Genomic DNA, 21,789 nt, shown 5'->3' on the forward strand with positions numbered 1-21,789 from the left:
CTCAAGCCTGCTGGGTCACTGACCCATCCTTCCTCAGTGATCTTGCCATGGACACACACTGTCCTGARCTGAGTGGATAAATAGAGGGAAGTCAATCCCCAGAGCCCAAAGGTGTTGTCTTCATCTTCACAAACAATAATTGCTCTGTCTGCAGCCTCTGTTTTGGCTCGTGGAGCCAGACCCATCTTCTGGATGCAGGATCTAATGCAGAGGGAAAGGATGTTGTAGGATATAGGCACGGTCATTCAGCCTATATCTGCACCCTTCTCCTCGCAGTCTTTCCAGCACAGGTTCAGTGGTAAGAGAGGGCTGCATCCTTTGGGACTCAGGAGAGGAGGCACAGTACAATTCTACACCTTCAACCACATTTGGACATGGTTTGTATGCCCATGTCCTAGGTAAGGGAGAAAGGGACTGGCCTGGTTGGAGGTGCCAGCCAGCACAATCTCAAACAAGGCACAAGTGGACTTGACCACTGTTGCTGTTTGCAAAAACACTGCTCTGAAAGACCAAGCAAGACTTACAGCTGATCTCTAGCTAGTGTGTTGTGCTCCCAGGATATGTGGCCCACGCTGTTGTAAATAARTCAGTCTCCAGCCAAACACATGGACTTATTGGGCTTAATCAAGAGATGTAATCTGACTATCCAACTTAAATTTTTTAATTGGGTTCAGACAATAACCTCCTTTACTAAGATTGTGTTAGGTGATCTGAATTGGGATCAGAGCTGGAAAAAAGATTGTACTGGGAAGGCAAGAGGGAGARATGTAATAAAATTACAGAGAACACATGAAGATGGAAAAGGGAACAGGAATCCTGATCCCCTAGCAGGAAGAGCATGGTACCTAATGAAAGGTGAACTGCAAAGGACAGATGTACACTTATCGTTTAAATGCAGAAGTGTCGAAGTGAGCAACTCTAACCCAAGGAAACATGCTTATAAGAATTAAATATAAACACACGCAAGAATGTCTTCATGAGTACAGTTAACTGTGCCACTGCTCTCTGAGCACCAAGCCTCCRTAGCACCAAAGCTCAAATCCAGCCAAATTACTGGGTAGCTGACTTGAACATTCCCCGTTGCAGATGATCCCACATTTCATTTATTTGTCCTGAAAAGTCAAGTCCTGGCAGTGTCAGGGCTAGCTGTCCAGGATAGGATCTCTGGGAACTTTCACCACACAAATTATGGAGCTTTGGAAAGCTCTGTATGTACCTTTGGCATTTTCTTCTAAAGACTTTGACTGACATAAATGGAGCCCTCCATGTCTCCAGAATGTCCCTTGCTTGTTTTAACCTCCTTCTGGTTCCCTGAAGCTCAAACTCTGAAGTTGTGCCTTGGTTTGGCTTTGACCCACGAATAACAGCCACATTCTTTCATCACAAGGCAGCAGTGTCCATCATTCTGCTTTTTCAATTTTTTTTTTTGTTCCACAAAGCTCTTCTCTGACAAAAGTTTCAGAGCAGTCAGGGGAAAAAAAAATGGGTTGTACAACTTGAGCCACACCTGAGCCCTTCTGCAGGTGACTTGCAACCTTAGAGCCAGAGACCTTGAAGAAGTGTGGCTACCAGCTCTATGAACCACTGCGCTTGACTCCTGGCAGGCATGGTCTCAACTGCACCTGCAGAGCTGGCAGCCAACTCTCATCCTTCACAGCCTCCAAGGGCTGAACCAGGCTCCAGCTCTGCAGGCAGAGGAGGCTGTCCCCACCGCAGCTGGAGGCATGCAGGAGCAAGGGCATGACTGGGTCATCTATGCCCTTCAACACGTGGCCCCGTGCTCCACATTTCAGCTATTCCTACCCTTCTGGACCATCTTCTTCCCTTTTTCCCAGCCCCAGCTCGGCGGGAAGGGTTGAGCACCAGCGCTTACCGGGCTGGAATCCATCCTTKTAACACTGATATTGAATGTGACTGTCAGACAGGGCCAGCCCSGATGCATGCCATGTACAGCAGCTCAAGGGAGCAGCGTTCTGAGTGGCCTCCCGCCCAGCTTTGTTTCCCCCAGGAGCTATGGGGAGTGCCCCACACAGGCATGCTGGCTCTCCTGCCCTCGAGAACAAGCTGCATCCGCARGGGACCACAGTGCAGGCAAGGACGGTGAAAGTAAGACCTGCCGTGCTGAGGGCACCGCTCTCCCGCTGGGTGCTGCCATGCTCTGACGCCCCTGCTCATGCCGGTGCAGCCGCGGCCCCGCTCAGCAAAGCCGTGCCCTGCCTCCGGAGACACTGGGGACGCACACGGGGTCGCCAAAGGACACTTGTCCCCTCCGGCTTTCCCCTCCCCGCGCGGCTTGGCTTTAACTTTCCCCGCCGGATCAGGGGCCTTCTGTAACCCTACCGCGGCCTCACACCCCGTCCCCCGAGGGCATCCGGCCACCATATGCTCGATGCGGGCCGCGGGGCRGGGATCTCTCCTCCCACCCCCGCCCGAGCCCGAGCCGCCCGAGCCCCCCGGGCCTGCTGGGCCTCCGTCTGCGGGCAGGCCGGGTCAGGCGGCCGCTGCGCCCGCGGGTCCAACCCCGGGCGGTGGGCGGCGGGCGGCGGAGGAGGGGAGGCGGAACGGGCGGACACGGGGAGCGAGGATCGAAGGCGGGCGGGCAGGCAGGAAGGGAGGAGACAGCGACGAGAGGGCGGGGAGAACTTTATTCTCGGAGACACCTCTCCAGGGCGCGGCGGGGGAGCCGCCCCGAGCCGGCGACTGCTCGGCCCGCGAGGTTGGGACATGCGCCGCGGCGCTGCCGCYTGGGGTTAGTCACGGCGGGGCGCCGGCCCCGAGTTCCCACCCAGGCGGGCACGGCGGCAGCAGTAACCAGTGCCTCTGGCGTACGGACCGAGCGCGGCCGCCTGCCTTCTGCCCACCGCCCTTCTCACTGCTTCCTTTCCCCTCTGCCGGGTGCGTGAGGAGAGATAACAATGGTGGGGCGCAGCCGCCCGGCCCCCGCCCTCGCCTAGTGGAAGCGGGTGCCCCGCGGCAGCTGCTCCGCCGCCCCGCCCTGCGGCGGTCCCCGGCGGCRGACCGCGTTGCTGCTGGCGGCGGTGCCGGGAGGCGATGGTGCCTGCGCCGGGGTTAGTCTGATCGCCGCTCCCCGCCTCGTCGCCTCCGGTGCCGGCGGCGCTCCCGTGGGGCCAGCGCCCGCCGCCTCCCCGGCCGTCGCGCTGCTCGGGCTTGCGGCCGCCTAACACAACTTGGTAGCTCCTCCAGAAAAACAAGAATAATTAGTGATAATAATTTAGAACAAGGCGAAGAAGCAGAAGAAACGAGTGGATAATGTCAGCCCCGAGCAGATTCAAAAAGGACAAAGAGATTATAGCGGAGTATGAAAGTCAAGTGAAAGGTAAGCGCGGGGCGGCAGCGGGAGAGCCGCCGCKGGGGCCGGGTGTCCTGCCGGCCCCTTCTCCCGGCTGCCGGCCGAGCCGCCACTGCCGGCGGGGCGGCCGGTCTCAGTTGCCCGAACTTCGGGGTGGKAGGGAGCGGCCAGAGGGCGGCAGGCGCTGCCCGCACCCCCACACACACACCCCCGGYGCTCCGCGCGGCTCCGGTGGGTCTGAGGGGCCGGGGCCGGACGGCGGCTGCGGCGGCTGTTCTACAGCCCGGCCCCGGCCGAGCACCTTCCCTTCCTCCACAGACTTCAGTAACACGGGAGTGGGGGGGAGGGGGAAGGGGAAAGAGAGGACAAAAAAATAGAAAAACAAGCTTGGCAATTACTGACTGAGGCGAGAGACAATGCTAAGCCATACCCCTTTCTTGAGGCACATGGTTGGTGTCTCYCACCCTTCCCTCAGGGCTGTAGTTTCTGTGCTGGACTGTAGGAGAYGGCTAATAAAGAATTATCCTTGACTACTGAATGAGCCCATTCAGCCATCCCTGGAAGTATTTCAGCCTCGCATCGCCCGGCTGTATCGCATCCAACTATTGTGCCAAGGACAGCGCCGGCAGATTCTGGCTTGAGCCACCGGCGCTTTCAGACCCTTGAGTTTCCTCGCSTAGCGTTTTCCCTCTGCTAGTGTCTTGGGAAGAGAGATTGGGAAAGTAGCGACATGGCAGTGGGGTGTGGGTCTCTCGGTGTGCATCCTTCTGGGTGCTGTCGGGGAGAATACTGCATAATACATAAATTGTAATAAATTTTGGATGCAAACCTGAAACACGGCATTTAAAAAGCTATGCAACACCTGAACTGGGTTTCTTTAAAATTATGCTGGTGTGCTCATTACATAGGGTGTTACTTCCTTGATGCTGCCCACAGTCTGTGATGTGCAGAGATGGAAAATGTCCTCATGCAGGTCCATGGGTTTCAGGAATAGCCTTCCAGCCCCACGCAGGCAAGGGCTGGGATCTTCTCAATCAGGTGTCTGGAAGGGACCACTCCTCAGCTGTTGAAAGATATACTGACTTTGTGTATTTGCACAATGTTTTTYCCTCTTACTTGATCCTAAGACAAATTTTCAAGTCAATGCTTGTAGCTTTGTTGGGGTTTTTCCTCTTAAAAGTAAAGAGGTAGTTTTTGAGGGCTTTTTTTCCCTAAGCTTAACCTTTTGTGAAAAATACCCATCACTGTTGAAAGTCTTTTTGTGTCTGGGAAAAGATCTAGGCTTAATATAAGACGTCTGCCAGAAAGATGGGCARTGAGGGGTCTGAGCGGGCAGGTAGGCCATGCTTCAAGTGTCTGTCAAGCACGGGCAGGGCCAAGACAGTTGTCTCATAGCTGGTGTATTCACTGCCATTGAGCCCTTGAACGGTTGGTGCTTTTGCCTCTCTGTGGACATGGTGCAGATTTGTCTTGGCCACTGCGCATAAAAAATGTTCAAGATCTTAAGCTCATTGCAGAGTGTGCAGACTGTTCTTTGCCTCCTCCTAGCTTGATTGTTATAGGCTCAGCCTTTATTATCTGCAGCCAGTTGATATATATATGTCAGTCTTTTCTTTTGAATAATGGGAAAGTGCCATGCCCTTCAGCTAATAGAGCGGATCATTTCAAAGACACCAAAGATTAAGGCATAAAGTACCTTTGATAACCTGGCTCTCCTTTGGTGTCGTGGTGCAAGGGAGGTGGCATTTGTAAGCATTGTTTTATAGGAATTTTAACTTGCTTTGCTTCTTTGTGGTGGTCTGGGGCATGTGCAGTCTGGTCCCAACTGTCTTGCCTGAATTCTTGATTAGCAGCTGTTTGAAAAAGTATGCTGGGCTAGCAGCTGTAGTCTGAAATGCTTTTTCTGTAACCAGCACCATTACAATTGTATTTCAGGTGTCTGTGCTGAGACATAATTCTCCTTGACACTAGCTCAGTGATTGATAGTATAAAAAAGCCACCGCTGTGTGATACCTTGAAAATCTTTTTGATATTGAGTATTCAGGGCCTAAGGAATCAGTCTTAATTAGCCAGCAAGGTAGCTTTAAGGGAATGTAAATTCAGGAAAGTCAAATCCCTATATACTACTTGGAATTTTTTGCTTTAGGTTAGGAGAAAGGGTGTGGCCAAATTGCTTTTGCTGCCTATGATTTCTGGTGCTTGCAAGGGCTCGTTGATTTGTCACTGCWGAAGTGTTTAGTTGCTGAAGAATGTGGACAGATGGGCAACASACTGGACATGTGAGGTCCTCTGGAAAGGCGTGCGCACAGGAGTGCAACRATGCATGTCTGCTTCCCTTACCTTGCTGTGAGGGTGCCTTGAGTACAGTTTGTTGAGCATCACCATTAGTGCTTCACCAACGGTGCCACTGATGTGTGCGTTTGTAAATCCTGTCCTAAGACTTCTGAATATTGATACTGAAGGAAGAGGGGCCTGTAATGTACGTGGTCTCCTGGGTTGCATATGGTGCCATGTTTGGAAATGAGGATTTGACAGTACCATTCTTCACAGAGCTTTTCTGCTCTTAACTCCTCAAATAGGAAGCAGTAACCGATGTTAATTGTTGTACCTGGTTCTTGAGTGGTTCCTGACATCTTCTCCTTGGATTTTTAACAGTACCACTAGTTTGTCTGTTGCTTTAGTAGAGGTCATACARCATACAGGAACAGTGTGGCGATGTTACCTATTTCTCAAGCTGAAGTAAACAAGGTACTTCTGACTTGTTGGGCAGAACATTTTATTGCACATTTGTTTTATAACATGCCTGTTCTTCAGTCTAACTTCTGTCAAGAACTGTCCCAGTTGAAGCARTAAGGTGTGTTTGTTTCCCATTGTACAAAAAGTAGAAGGATGTTTCTTAAAAATGTCTTAGTACTGAAGTTAGATCTGTCCAGCCGGATACCTATACACATGTTTTGGGGCATGTAAGAATATTATGGTAACATAGGTATCTTTGTAGACCTAAAGGCCCTTGGGAAGTAAATTAACTAATAAAATATTCCTGGTCATCCATAGTATCAGGTGTATTTTTGTCTTTTTCTGAAGGATGTGGTAATTTTATTTACGCTCTGAAGTCATTAGAGGTAGTTTTACCAACCTTGCAACTGGGATGGGGAATACATCTGGAGCTAGAAAGTGGAAGGAACACTTTTTAAATGAGCAACAGACTGGTGGTATAGTTATGAGCCAGGTATTAACTTTCTGCTATATGACTCTATTAGATTTATAGACAGCATGCCTTAACTCAAAGCTCAGTTGACTATAGTAGCTTATTGTTATCTTACCTTTTGTATTCTGAGGACCAGCTGCTGCTTGGTATTGCTGATAGTGTCAAGTAGTGTCTTTTGATAAAGTTACTGAGCAATTCACAGTAGYAAAGAAATACTAGAGCAACCTCTGATATCCGTGGGTGGGTGTCTTGAGTATRGTAAAGGGTGAGCTAGTGAGATCTTGAATATGTGACTCTCTTTGGAGATTTATCCTTCTGAAAAAGAAATCTGTCATAGTAGCAGAGGATTGGGGATATACTACTACGGAACCTTTTCATCATTCATGTTGAACTGGCATGTTTGCCATCTTAGGACATGTAACTGGCCTTCTGTGCACAAGAGAAATGTGCTTTGACCTGGTAAGCATTGTATTGACTAATTATCTGGGCCTGTCTCTTCAGAGAGATTCTCTGTATGGTGTGAATCATGGGAGTTTAACAGCCTCTTAGCCTTCTTTGCAACTGCATCTCCAGCTGACATGGGCTGAGGGAAGAGCTGCTTAGATCCCTCCTTTTTCCACCTTCATTTTTCAGTTGGAAATGACCTGGGGGAAATGTAAGGCCAAAAGCAGTAGGCTTTCACTGTCTTAGGAAGACACTGCAGTGTCTTAGGAGTGTCTTAGGAAGACACTTTTCTAAAATCAATATTTGCATGGCCTKCTTCAGAACAAAATACTCCTATTTTTCATCAGAAAGAACTTGGTAGCAGTTTGCATTACATTGCCTCATTAATTTTTATAGAAAATGAAAATTCTAAATTGTGAAACTGAATTTCACCTTCACATTAAAACAATGCCAGAAGCCTCTCTGAGAAAAGGCTGAGTTCTGAAGTACWAATTGGGCTGTTGTTTTAGTAAACTGATAGCTATTTTGAGTAAAATCTTTGTAATGAAACATTTGGTACCTTGGATGATGCCAGAATTCTTGAGGTTTATTAAAAAAAAAATCTGATGAATAGATGCCAGTTTCCAAAGTTCAAGTTTATCAAGTGTGGTTTAGCAGAAATTTTTCTGGTCGAAGAACTTAACCACACACAGAACTTTGTCTGATACAGAAAGGATATTGTTCTCCATGCTGTTTTTCAATTGGAGTTATGTTGTGTAATGAAGTTCCTTATCTTTTCCCCCACCATTTTCTCCCTGCTCTCTGATACTTCCTTTCAGAGTACAAACTCCAGTTGTCCAGGTAAATGTTAATAAGTTTGTAATTTCCTATGCAGCTGAAAGGGTTATCTGGAGATTCAGACAGTTCGGTCATAAACCAAACAGGTTTTTTGGTTGATTTTGGGTTTCGTTGGTTTTGGAGATTTTGTTTGTTAACCAACGTGTTCAGTTCTCTTCCACAGCTTTCCTGAAAGGAAAATTAAGGAACTTGGTTTATTACTGTACTGTGAAAAAAAAAGTATTTGGGACATGATGAAGCCCTACAAAATGGCTAACTCTCAAAGCTTATGACTGAGGAACTTCAGAGGTCTTGGCTTCATAGTCTTTCTATATAATTAATGAACAAAAAAAAGCCTTTTCTTGATGCCTTTTTGAAAATATGACCAACAATCAGGAAAGTGCACTTTTTTTTCCTGGTTTGACCACTCACTGCAGTTGGTATGTTCTTGCCCCACACTGAAGCTACCTTTATTATTTTACTTGAATTTAAAAGTGAATAAAGTCTTGATTACCATAGCACATATAAAAAGGTAAGTAGTGAATGGATTGTCTGAACAGTGTTTCTTTCTGGCAGTATGGCAATCATAATGCATACTTAATGCATATGTTTTGTAGRTTGACATTTTTGTTCGTCTCTAAGATAAAGTTTTAACTTTCCTCTGAATCAGTTTGGAAACTTTAGATCACTTCTTTGGGGCTTTTTTTTCCCTTTCCAAGTATACTTTCTGTGCAGTTTTGCTGTTGCAGGACAATGCTCTAAATCATGCTAAGGTTCATTTAATTTCCTGCCATTATCTTTTATTGGTCACTTTTTTATGAACTGAAGTTCTAGTTGCTAATAAAATTAAACATAGCTTTGAAGTGGCTGCAGTAAGACAGAATGGGATCTAAATTTATTKCAGTTTTCTGCTTCGTACTGTGCTTGGGTTAGGTTTTGATTTTTGTGAAAACTGGTCTCCTTGTCAGTCAAAGGTGATGGATGGTAGTGCTTGAAAAAAGTGGGTCAGKGCTGTTGAGGCTGGATAAGAAATCCCCTGCTGACCATTACACAGCCTGTTAGAAATCACTGACCATGACTTGACAGTGCAGTGTGTCTGATCTCTGCTTTGGACAGGGATGGACATGGGGGAGAGCACAAATAGAGCCAGGCAGTTGTCAATGCAAGCTCCTGTGCTGTTCGTTCTTCCCTTTACTTACTTTTTCCCACCTCTGTCTACCTGTCATGCTATCCCACGTCTAACCTTTCTGGTCTCCCTAGTGGAAATCACTGCTACCTTAACTTGTATTAATCCCTATTAGAGTCTAATCTACTCTTACTGCTCAGCTTTCACAGGGCAAAATAGGCTTTGGAGCGTGGGGGTTTGTTTGTGTGTGAGTGATTAGGCTAARTGTGTAGCAGGGCTACCTGTGCTTGGGGTGCTGCCCCTTTGCTTCATGCAGGCTTTAGTCTCATGGCAGCATTTCCTCTGTGACTGGCTTCTCCCACCTTGCCATGTACTGACCCAACCCTTCCAGGGACCTGCTCTTTACTCTCTGCTGTGAGGTGTCTGGGCTGGTGTCATCAAGTGCTGGCCATCTCCAAGGCAAGGCTAGTTGACCTTGCACTGTGCTACTGTGCTGGTCAGTCTGGGAGCTGTGAGTCATAAATGGCCTCTTGCTCCTGAATTTTTTTCATCTTTTGCTTCCCCCACCTTTTGTCTCTCGGGCACTTTGCCACACACCTGGAGGTTCAAGGGATTGTGGGGGTATGTGTATAGCTATATACGTATACATGTGGAAGGAGAGCAACAGCTGAAAAGTGGAGACAGTGGTTGGAAGATGCAATTGCTACTTGTGTGCCAGTAACAGGGATGAAGCTGGTAGGCTGGGCAGTAGCAGGTCAGTAGTAGCTTGGGATGAAGCACAGAGGGCCATTGCTGAGAGCATTGGTCCATCCTTCTCTTGGGTAAGAAACAGAGCTGTCTGCACAGGAAGACTGCTTTCTGTGTGACTTCTACATTACCAAGGCAGTATCTGGCACCAAAATGAAAGGAATTGGTTATCACTGCTTTTTCCTTTGTTTCCAAGACTTAAACAACTGCAGGCTGTTCTGGCAGTTTGTTCGGTGGCTTGGTCCTGTGGGAGTGCTCTAAGACAAACAATTCACTTTGATCTGTTGTRATGGAGCCATAATCCTGAGGCAGTGCTTCCTCCGGAATCTACTGCTTTCTGCAGCTTTTGGAAGTCATCTTCTAGTAGACATTGAAGTGTGTCACAAGTGAGTTACAGCCACCTGGTAGGCTAAAGGTGTTTTACCTATGCTCTGTCCACTAATCCATCTTGTCCAGGCAAAGCAGTCATATTCTCAAGCCATTTTCTGTTAACTTCAGTTTAGTGACTGATAAAGGACAATCTCTTCAAAAACTCCTTCCCTCTCTTTTGTTCTCCTCTGTCACTATTTCTCAGGCATATACCTGTATGAATTTCAAGATACAATATTCAGTCTTGTATCATACAACTCACTGGAAACCTGAATTTTACCTGGAGGTGACTGTTAAATCCTGTGTAATATCCTTATGAAAAATGAAGAGCATTTTGGAAGTAACCCCAACCAAATCTGATGTTCTGTTTCCAAGAACTGGGTTGTATATGGGCATGRCCATGACTTCGTATTATTCTCCTATCTTCTCTAGGAGGTGTAAATGCTAGGTTTAGTTCATAATTGGCATGATAAAATAATCCTGGCTTTAGCTGCATGTTAATATGGTAGGTGTTGCAGGTAGGAAGGGAAAATCCGTTAAATGCTCTAAGAAATGTTGTGGAGAAATTGTATGCTTTATGATTTGACYCTTTAACRATCATATGTGTGGAAAAAGTTAAAGATAGCCTGTGCTGTTTACCTCAAACTCTGTTCAGTGCAGGACAGTGCAGTTGATCTGACTTTAATTAAATCTCTTCTCAGGTATGTGGGTTCTTTGTCTGTGTTTACCTTGATCATAGCATCTRAGGGGTTGCTTTTAATTAAAGTGGTGAAAAGGGAAAAATACCTTTTCTTTGTCTATTTTTCTCAGAAAAGATTCAGTAGAACTTGCTTAGAAGTGTGACCATGGATTCATCAGTTAGAATATTCCTGTTAATTTTGTTATCTATTATTGACCAATAAAACATGTTTGAATTTCAGTTGCAACGTTCTGAGACTTTATAGATGCAGAAATGCTCACAGGCAGGCAAGAGAGCTGTATTAGCATATTAACCAAAACATTCTCAAAATATGCTAGACCTAAGGGTTCTTTAATTGTGAAATAGAAGTTACAAAAAGTATAATTAGAACACTGATGGTGCAGCATTTCTTGTTAGCTATATTAGGAATAAAAAGCAAATGCAGCTGGCTTACYGGATGATGACTTCCAGGAAGTAATGATTGTAACCCTTTACATAATTAGCTGTTGTGGGAAACAAAAGTGACTACTGCAGATTCATGTAAACTGTCCAGACGCCTTAACTGACTCAGTGCTTACTCATCTGAATTACTCTGCATGTAGGGTCTACTAGCAGTTTGTTGGTGCTGTCTTGTGTAGGGAGTCTTCAAGATGCTGCTTGTTTCTTCCAGGGTGTCAGAAATGGAGTGTGCTCACTTTTGGCTTTGCTCTGTGTGTAAAACTAAATGWGGAGACATGCTGATCCTTTCACTTTCCAGTGTACATTCTTTCATATGGGAAAAGAAAGCAGTCTCTACTGTTTTAGCCAGTTCCAGAATATCTGCTTCCTGAAAATCAGTGGAATCTGTTCATGTTTACAGAGTACAGAGTACACCAGAAGTCTAATAAGATTCAGTGRTAGCTCTTATATGACTCTGTTCTTTCAACAACCTTTTTTCAAACCTTACTGTTCTCTGCTTTTCCCCTCTGATTCTTCTTTAAGCAAAGAGAGGATAGGCAATCTAAAGCATCAGGTCAGAGGCAAGATAAAATAATTGTTCATTCAGTACCAAGATGAGCAACTTTCTAACTCAACAATTAAGTTACTGTTTACACAATAACAGAATAATTGAAATTATTAGAAGTCATTTAATTGAATTTTTTTAAATACAGTCAGGATGATCTGTTATTCTGCTTGTTCTACTAAAACAAACAAAAAAAAAACCAAAAAAAAGACTTTTGCCTTTGTCATACACTTCAATACTAGTCTCTGTCACTAAGTTGCTAGGCTTAAAGTTACTTTTGTTTCTCTGACAATATTTATGCAGGCATTCAAAAGGCATACTAAAAAGAAAAAAGTTCTTACTATTATCATAGGATACTTAGCACACCAAGGTTGCTCTTGAGTGGTTAGACGCACAGCAAGCTCTACCTCTTACATATCACTGATTTGCTGATGAGTAGAAATGAAAGAGTATAAGCTCTTGTCTATAGGTGCCTTGTGTATTTGGCAAATTGGTGTTTGCATTCTTGGCTTAAATAATACCAGTTCATTGAGGAACCAGCTGTATAGCAGAAAACTAGCTTGTGTGTGTCATGTTGCAAATGGATAAYTGGTGTGTTTAAGAACTTGACAAATATGCTGTGTTTGCTGCCCAGCAGGCTACTTTAAGGTTAAGCCCAATGTAATAGGGGTGGTTGTATTATGTATTTTTTTTGAGGCTCTCTTCATGTCTTCCTAACTTCCAAGTAACAGTGCATCAAAATGGTGAGATTCTTAATGTAATGACAGAAAATAGAATCAAAGTGTTAAGTGGTTCAGATACCTCAGCATTAAAATCATAACCACGTGCAGAGTGCAAGAAGGTTCCCGTGTGCAGAAGAGATGAGGGAGCCCCGCGTAGGTAGCAGGTCCCTACCTCCTAGGGACTTCTCTCTTCCCAGGGTGCCATGGAGGAGCGTGGTGACAGTGAGTGCTGTCATGCATGCCCGGAAGCCTGCAACAAGCAGTCTGTGCATTTGCAGCCGAGCTCATCGGATTATTGTGGACTGTATTGTAATCCTTTAATTGCCAGCTACTTCTGATGCCATGATATTGTAGTTGTGGGTCAAATCCTGCTTCTTAAGCAGTATTCCCACTTTACTTGAGGGATGGTGGAATACACTATACCTTGTGAACATGATCATTTGGCCTTAATGAGAAAAGAAACAGCCAGGAACATACTGTTTCTTGTAGTTCATTGGAATCTGGGCAGACAGCTATCAACMAACTTGTTGAAGCTAGAACATATAAATTTGGAATGGAATAAAAAGTTACTTTTTCAGGTTTCTTKTGGGTGTGACAATTTATGGGGTGTGAGAGTTGGGCCTTTTATTGTTTYTCCTCCAGCCCTCCTGCAAGATGGTGCAAAGATAACTCTTAACTAACAAAGACTAAGTAACTAATGTGCATCAAATTTGCTTTGCAGCTTTTGCCTGTCTTTGAGAACATAGAATGGTTTGGAAGGATCCTTAAATGATGATGTATTTCCATCCAGGAAGCTACTTTCTTTCAGTTCAAAGCCATTACYCCTTCTCCTACATGACTACATGCCTTTGTAAAACTTGCCTCTCAAGCTCTCTTGTTCCCTTTAGGTACTGTAAGTCTGCTCTGAGGTCTCCCCTGATCACTCTCTTCTCCAGGCTGAAGGGCACCCACTCTTTCTGACTGTCTCTTTCTGACTGAGAGGTGCTCCAGACCTCTGGTCATGTTCATGGCCTGCTCTGGACTTGTTCCAGCAGGTTCCCATATTTCTRACATTGGTGGCCCCAGAGCTGGGTGCAGCACTCCAAGCAGGGTCTCACCAGAGCAGAGAGGAAGAATCACCTCCCTTGGCCCACTGGCCACATTCCTTTTGATGTGGCCCAGGATGTGTTTGGCATTCTGGGCTGCAGACACATATTGCTGGGTCATGTTGAGCTTCTTGTCAACCAACACACCCAAGTACTTCTCAGAGCTGCTCTCAATCCATTCTCTGTTTGGCCTGTGTTTGTCCTTGGGATTATTCTTGCCTACACCCAGGACCTTACATTTGGCCTGGTTGAGCTTTATGAGGTTTGCAGAGTCCCACCTCTGAAGGCAGTCAGAGTCTCTTTAGATGCCATCTCTTCATTCCATCGTGCCAATCACACACAGCTTGGTGTCATTAGCAAAYTTGCTGAGAATGCATTCAATCCCATTGTCCACGTCAGCAATAAAGATGGCAAAAAGCTCTGGTCCCAATACAGACCCCTGAGGAACTTCACTTACCCCTGATTTTCATTTGAATGTCAAGACGTTTACTGCAACTCCTTGAGAGACTATTCAGCCTATTCCTTATGCACCTAGTAGCCCATTTGTCAAATCCAYGTGACTCCAGTTTAGGGACAAAGATGTTGTGTGGGATAGCATCAGCTGCTTTATACAAGTTGAGGCAGGTGACATGCTGCCCTTCTCTTATCCACTAGTGCTGTAACCACATTACAGAAGACTACCAAGTTTCTCAGGCACAGTTTGCCCTTATTAAAGTAATGTTTACCAATCACAGTAYTTTCCACCTGACAGCATAACTTCCAGGAGAATCTGCTCCATGGTATGGCTAAGCATTGAGGTGAGACTCATTTGGGAAACCTTTCTCGGCAGTCATAATGTTGAGCAAGAAGAACTCTCTTTTGCATATTAAAAGGGAAAAGTCAATGAAAATAAGAGCCAAAGTGTAATTCCTTCAATTTGTATTCCCTAACAAGCAAACTAGTGAGTTGCTGGTGAGACTGTATGGGTGTTGAGAGGGACTGTTAAAGGAGGTTGCAGGCACATGCTTTGCTAGGTTACAAGCACAGCAGGCTTGCTGTGCAGTTCAGTATAGCTCTGTGTTGTTCCTGCTGGTTCCAGGATGGCCTCTGTACATGGGGGAAGTCTCTGCTCAGACCTAAGACGACAGACTCTAAGAGGACAGACTTTCAGGCTACAATAGTAGTTTTCAGTATTCCACGAGGGCTCAAAGAGGCTTGGGGTGTAAAATATTCYATGGGATTAAATTAATAAAAGAACTCTAGCTCATGTTTGTCTTTTAGATGTCACATTTAGTTCCACTTTGGTTGCTGCCTCACTTCAGAGGTGTCTGTGGATATATTTGTGTGACTGCGTATAGAAGCCCGTATGTTTATTCTGTAATATAGTTTCAAATGCAGCATCTCTAACATTTATAGACCAGAAATTGCCTCTGCCAGCTGGAGGCAAGGCAAAGTACCAGCCTCATCCATGCTGATTGTCATCTGAGTTGCCACCAGAGTAGACCTAAAAATGTTTGCTTTTTCTGCTGAGCCATGTGAAAATATGAAAGTATGAAACTGCAGCATCAGGAATCTGATCAGTGCATCCTTCCTTGGATTGGATGCACTGATTCCAGGAACTGATCTTCCTGCATTTGCATTTCAGTTTCATATTTTGCTACCATTCTGCTGAGTTTTGAGTACAGATCTCCCACCTTGCAAATGATTACTCTGAGTGCTAAGGAACTGAGTATTCTTGGACAAGTCTTCCTGGTTTCTTGTCTGTTGAAGCTCTCAGGATCTTTCTAGACTTAATGAATATTTAATTATTTACAGGGTGATTGTGGATCTATTGCCTGGTAGTTAGAGCAGCCACCTGAGGGATAGGGTTCTCTATGAATTCCATCAAGAGTCTGTTCCTGCTCTACTTTTTTTAAAGAAAGGGAAAAGGAGGAGAGCTCTAGGATTGAGATAATTATGTGACCATTCTAAATTAAGAATATTTACTTTATTAATAATCTGGAGGGGGAAGTATTCAGAGGATACCTTATTTATTTATCACAGTATACAGAAAAAACACGTCTCTTTCCTTTGTAATGATTTTTAATCTTAAAGCCCTGCCARCATTTGCGCCAATTTTTGGCAGATTGTCTCTGATTTTACAGATAATCTCTGAAAGAAATATTTATTCAGAGTTGTTTGAAAGGTTCACAAATATCTGTTTGCTTGAACCTGCTCTTCTTGGAGCAGTCCCTCCATACACCATAGTCAGTTCTCTGTCCCATGACTATTCTGTCCCCAGGTACCTGAGTTGCACATTCACAAGGAGTTTTTTTTTTTTGCAGCCACTAGAAATTTACTCAGCGAATATTCCTGGCTTATATCTGTGAAGAATAGGGTTTTGGGTTTTTGCTTGTGTGAGTATTTTGAGATTTTTTTTTTTGTGGGCTGGAAAATTACTTCAGCTGATGTTTAAGGAGGAAAGGACAGTGGGTCTGCAAATATTAGCAAGGCAAACCTATAGTTTTTAGGCAAACAACAGTGAATGTTTTGGGGTTTAGAGGTGAATGATTACAGTGCATTAATATAGCTCTAAGGTGGAAAAATGAAGAAYTCTTTATCAGTGATGACAGCTGATCAGGTTATTTCCTCTGCAGAATTGTTTTGGAGGGCAGCAAACAGTCCTTTAAGAAGCCTAACTACTTGTTACTGATTTGGCGCTTTACTTTGATGTATTAAAGTGCTTGTTCTTTTCTCATACTGCTGCAGCTAAATGTGGTGAAGTCAGGTTGTTTGAACAGCTGTATGCAAAGAGCCATAGCTGAAAATTAGGCAAGAAGATGAAAATGTCTGAATTCTTTTCCAATTAGTTTAAAAGTGGATTTAAGATAGTCCTTCAGGTATGCCTCTGAMCTTGTGCACTGTCATGTTTTGCATTGAAGAGCACAATTTGTTCTTAGTTCTGTTCTGCACTCCATTCAGTTACCTGCTAATTTATGTAACTATTCATGTGATTAATTTTTTTTATTATAATTGTCTGTTGAATTGAATGAATAGCTGATGCATCCTGAATCTGTAGCAGTTCCTACTGGATAAARGTATGCTTGTAAACGTATTGAAGATACTGTAAATAAGGAGATAGCATGTGTTAAGACTTAATAGAAACTTAAGTTCTCTGTCTATATGTAATTTGTTGTTTTTTCAGTTGTAATATCTGACTTGCAAAGCACATGCTGTTTACATCATGTGGCTTTGATTTTTATTAGCATGGCTTGTGTTAGGATATATAAAAATRAATTTAATTTAATTGCATTTTTTAGTTCTGTCTCTGCAATTACTTTTTTTCTTAGTTGGTATGATAWCAGTAGTGTGGGAGATCATGGGATTAGCTGTGATGACTGAGACCTTCATCCTGTAGGTCTGTAACAAGATGCTCTGGAAAAGAGCTGTTTAGGTTACAGCTTAAACTGTGTGTAGTGCAGTGGGGATTCAGACCTGTYACTAGGATCATATGGGTCATTATTCCTATTAGGGTGTGTTTATAACGTTTATAATCTTTGAATCTCATCTCAGGAGTGTGTGATTTTGGGAAGACATACTGCTTGTATAGTCCTTGTGCAAACAAATGTGACTTGGTGAACMAAAAAAAGCTTTTGGCCCCTCCTAAGTCAGGGCCAAGACTGTGCTCCAACCTAAGCAAAAGGACTTAATTTAAAGTGAAGACACATCTTAATTTCAGATGATTGGACTGGCAAAAGCTTTCTTAAGTGTACTGAAGGTAGCTTGAATCAAAAGTAGTTGAATCAAAAACTGAGTACCAAGTTCCTTGTTCACAATAGTAAATGAGTATTGATAAAATTGGTGCTTCTCTTGGGGAATTTATTTTTCCTATAATAGATAAGAATTTTGCCAAGGTCTGGTATTTAGGTGGTTTCCTAAGTGATGACATGGGCCTTGCTGAAGCAGTGCCACATGTGGATGRGGTGGAGCTTGCGCTGGTAGATGCTGAGGAAACTTCTCAGTTGTTCTGAGACATGTCAGTGCTTTCTAATGAGCCTTGGCTACAGGAAAAGCTTGAGATCCTCTGTGGTAACATTTTTAGTCGGTTAATGGATTAGGCTTTGAATGCATTCAGTGCACTGAATAGTTGCTAACTAATGCAGGACTGGAGGGATGAATGAAGTGGTACTGCTTTTACAAGCAGAATAGTAGCTGCTGTGTGTCCTGTTATGCACAGCCTTGCTTACTTCACACACATGAATTTATTGACCTCACTAGAGCTCTTAACCTTCCTAGGGCCACTAATCTCCATAAYGTTTGAAGGATTTGGCTTAATTTTGGCATGGGCATGTGCGAAAAAAAAAATGAATCAAAGGATGAGTCATCATTTTTTGTAGTAGAACATTCAGATCTAGCCCCCAGTAAATGTGTYTGGCTGATACTTGCCTGAGAGCTTGCAGGAACTGATCCATGCTTTGGGAATCCTGACTTCTTAAGTGTGTGAGAGACTGTTCTGATACAAAGGAAATGCAATGCAGAATATGCTGAAACAAAGCAAGAATTGTCACTTGATTCAGATGCAATTAATAAAATAAACATAGGCTGTGGACGGGATTATACACACATTACAGAATGTCTCAGTAGTACTCAAGATGCCTTGTGAAAACTGTAGGGGTGATGTTTTCAAGTTACTGACTGTTACTTCCTTTTCTGCAAATAGTTTAACTAAAGTGTGGCACAATAAAATAAAGTAACTTCTAAAATTTGTTGGAGGCACTGAATTGGGGAGTTAATGGAGAATGATGTGAATGTCACTTTCATGTCTGCACTCTAAAATGCAAAAGCATAAACGTAGTAACCACAAGGCTCTTTTTGATGTTTTAATCTTTTAAACCTTTGAAATGGTGGTGTGCTTGAAAGGGCTTCTAAATCCATTGGTTAGTCTGTGCTGTCTCGTATTGTGTTCAAAATCATAGCAGATAAAGGAAGAATGATCAGAAAGCTTAATGCAGTCAGAGCGTCACGACCTGTTATGTAAAGCAACATTTGGCAGGGCCTTCCCAGCTGCTGTAAATGAATGTTAACAGCATTTTATCATCTGCTTTCACTGTCTTTATTACATAATCTGAATATTTATGACCCTATTAATATGTTTAGCTGTGAAATTGCAATATTGAAGGAATGAAGGGTCCATAGAATATCGAAAGAGAAGAATTATTTTATTTTTTTCATCATGAACAAAAGTTRTGTTACTATTAAAAAGCTTTGAGTTCATATTTCAAATAAGTTTACTGAGTTGCTGTACAGGTATATCATTTATTCCCTAAATTTTATGTTTCTCTAAACATTGTCATAAGAAAAGTATTTTGATGACAGAATTGTGTTGCTGAGCATGATGCATGTCTGTGTGTGTATAAAATACAGAACACTAACCAGAAAGGGATGACTTTTGTTACTTGTAATGCAAGTCCTTGAAACCATAATGATGATACTCTGTTGCTTGAAGAAACATAGTCAGCCTAGACCAGATCCAGGCTATCAGAATCACCTCCAATGGAGAGTTGCTTTGGCTAGGATTCTGTGGCAAGCTGTGGGGCCTAGTTATTATTACAAGGGTTTTTCTTTTCTGTTTTTGTATTTTTAAAACCAAAATCTTGCTTTCTGTTGCACTTCTTCACAAASCTACATGCCCTCCTGTTGTGACCTGAAATGCATATCGTGTAATTAGGTTATGTGTGCACCACGTTACATGGCTGGGAACTGCTTACAGATGCTGTCTCAGTGCTGAATGCACACTTGCCTGTATCGTGATCATACTTGGAATTACCTATAGCAAGGTAATATGCTTGGTCAGAAGATGAATGAGGAGTTCTAAGACATTTCCCTTGGAGGCCTCTTGGATTTTATTATCTTAACAGAACTGAGCACCACCATTTCAATAGTCATCTGCTAATTTCTACCAACATGGTGTGTTYGGCAAGTGGCTCTCACCTATGGAATTTACAAGTTATTCTGGTATCGTSGTCCTTTAGCATCCTGCAGACTAATTAGCTGCAGGCTCATATTTGCAGATTGCCTACAAAAATCCAAACTGGGAAAGTAAGTTTTTGCATCTGAGTGGAATGAAGTTCTTGATCACTTTTATCTTTGATTGCTAAATCTATAGGCATCTGAAAGTTGCTGCCCCAAATGTCTTCCTACTGATTACCGGGGCTACAGTTTGAGAAATGCGGGTGTTTGTGGAGGTCCCTTCTGTTTCCAAAAGTCTTAAGGGGATAGTGCAAATCCTGTGATGTGTTCTGACACTATACTTAACTCAGAWACTGTGTCTCATAATGATCTTAATGATCTGTACTTCCATTCTCTACACAGTTCAAACCTCGTGAGCTGGTGCAGAAGGCAGCTGCACATGACTGAAAGTGTACAAGGTAACGATTAGTGGTTACAGGGTGTGGAGTGTTAGAGACAGGAAGAAAGTTTAGATTAACACATATATTTTAACGATATTTTATCCCCAAGCAAGGTTGTTATAGTTACTGCAGAACTCCAAATGGACTCYCTTCCCTTGTGGGCAGTAGAAATTTAAATATGTATTGTTCTTCTGGGCAAYAGTATTGAGCATTCAAGTAAGGTTCATAATAGAACAAGGAAACCTTTAATTAGGACAGGAGTTTCAATTGCGTTCTTTTTTTACTTTGTGTAAGAGAAACTTGCATTGAATCAGATAAATAAAACAATGGAGAGGTAAAGGAAGTTTGGAAGCTGCACATCTATTTACAAAATTAAGTGCTGAGTTTACAATAAACTGCAGTTCTCTTGGATCACAATGTATCCATTAGCAATAGCTGATTTTAGCTTTTGACAGTGACCATAGCCATATCAATTCATGACGCTGACCTCTATTTTTCTGAATGAATTAAGAGGAAGAGAAAAACGTGGCTTCCACTAAGCTTCCATTCCAGCACAGGAAATCCTGTGTGGTTAGATACAGTATGTGTCTTGCTCAGAGATTTCATTCTACTCCCCTTTAAAAAGCCAACATGAGCAGCATGTCACAGGAAATTCTTCCTTATTTTCAGTAGTTCTTAGGACAAGGCTTCTTTGGAAACAAGGTCAGCATGAATAGAGCATTGCTTCCTTATCACTGCTAAGCAGCTGCGTTGAGGATGCGAGACACAACGCTGCACCCTGGCCCTGAATACTTCTTTTCATAAACTTCACACATATGCAGCTCAAGCAGTTAGAAGTTCCCTTGTGCATTATTATTTTGATTATGATTTATTTGATTTTTATATCACACACTTTCAAAGAATTTTTTTAATGCACTGAGCAACTGTAAGGTTAAACTTCACTTTAAAAATTAAAAAAAAATTAAAAACCCAAGCTCCAGCTACTTTCAAACAGCCAACAATACACAGCCAGGCTGACAAAATTAAAGCACAGAGTTTTGGCTGACTCTTCAGGAAGTGTGGGGCCCAATTCCAGCTCGTATTGCAATGTACCCCTTTCAAGGTGCAATGTTCTTCTTTCAAGGTATTTTTCTAAGTCTCTTACTCTCTGCAACTCCTCAGTTTTATGTAAAGCTTCAGCTGTAATTAATAATTTAACTTACTAAGCAATTTATACAGGAATTATATGCTTAAAGAGTGAAAGCAAATTCCATTTGTTCCTGACACAAACCACTTACAAAACATGCTAACARTTCCCCCCTTTTCATACCCTGTGCCATCGAGACTACTGTCAAGTACACTGATGAATAAGGTGCTGCTAATTTCCCGCAAGAGAATGCCTTGAAATGTTTGTATTGATAACAACAGCAGTACCCAAAATATTTGCATTTATTTTTTGCATATTTTTGAAAGGAAGGGATCAAGGGATGGAGAGAAAGGAGCTTTAAAGTAGCAGTAGTTTGTCTAACTGGTGGCAACCAATAGCAGACACCCCAAAACCAGAGGAAGGTATTTAAAACTAAGACATTTAACCCCTCTATGGCCAGAGAGAAACAGAGTGGGTAAGGTCCATCCACCACAGAAAGCCACACATATCAATTCAGTGCTCTTGGCAGAGAAGATGCAGARGCAGGACGCTTGCACTCACACTGCAGACTCTGATTAAGAATTTAGGTGGCAGAGCTCATGCCAGCATTTCTCAGGCAAACGGGTAGCAACAGCCACCTTTGAGACACAGGATGCAAAAGAAGTGAACGTAAGAGAAGGGAGGCATCAAAGACCAATGAAAAATGGTCCTAGCAGTTAAAATAAATTGTGGSCTGAGGCATACAATGATATGCAATACCCTGGCTGCACCGCATTTCAATCCCAT

The 21,789-nt window shown here is 43.3% G+C and overlaps 1 protein-coding gene across 4 annotated transcripts in view; it reads left to right on the plus strand.

The window, feature by feature from the left end:
* The first annotated feature begins 2,666 nt into the window (after positions 1-2,666).
* The window catches only part of SRGAP1 (SLIT-ROBO Rho GTPase activating protein 1), a 139,407-nt gene continuing 120,284 nt past the window's right edge, over positions 2,667-21,789 (plus strand). For all 4 annotated transcript variants that reach the window (XM_057376988.1, XM_057376997.1, XM_057377005.1 and 1 more), the window contains exon 1: positions 2,667-3,337. In XM_057376988.1, coding sequence (XP_057232971.1) covers positions 3,271-3,337 — 67 coding nt within the window. In that variant the 5' untranslated portion in view covers positions 2,667-3,270. The remainder of the gene's footprint in view (positions 3,338-21,789) is intronic.

Source organism: Malurus melanocephalus, unplaced genomic scaffold, assembly GCF_030028575.1.
Source record: "Malurus melanocephalus ecotype Western Australia unplaced genomic scaffold, MMel_1.1 scaffold_10, whole genome shotgun sequence".
Lineage (NCBI taxonomy): Eukaryota > Metazoa > Chordata > Aves > Passeriformes > Maluridae > Malurus > Malurus melanocephalus.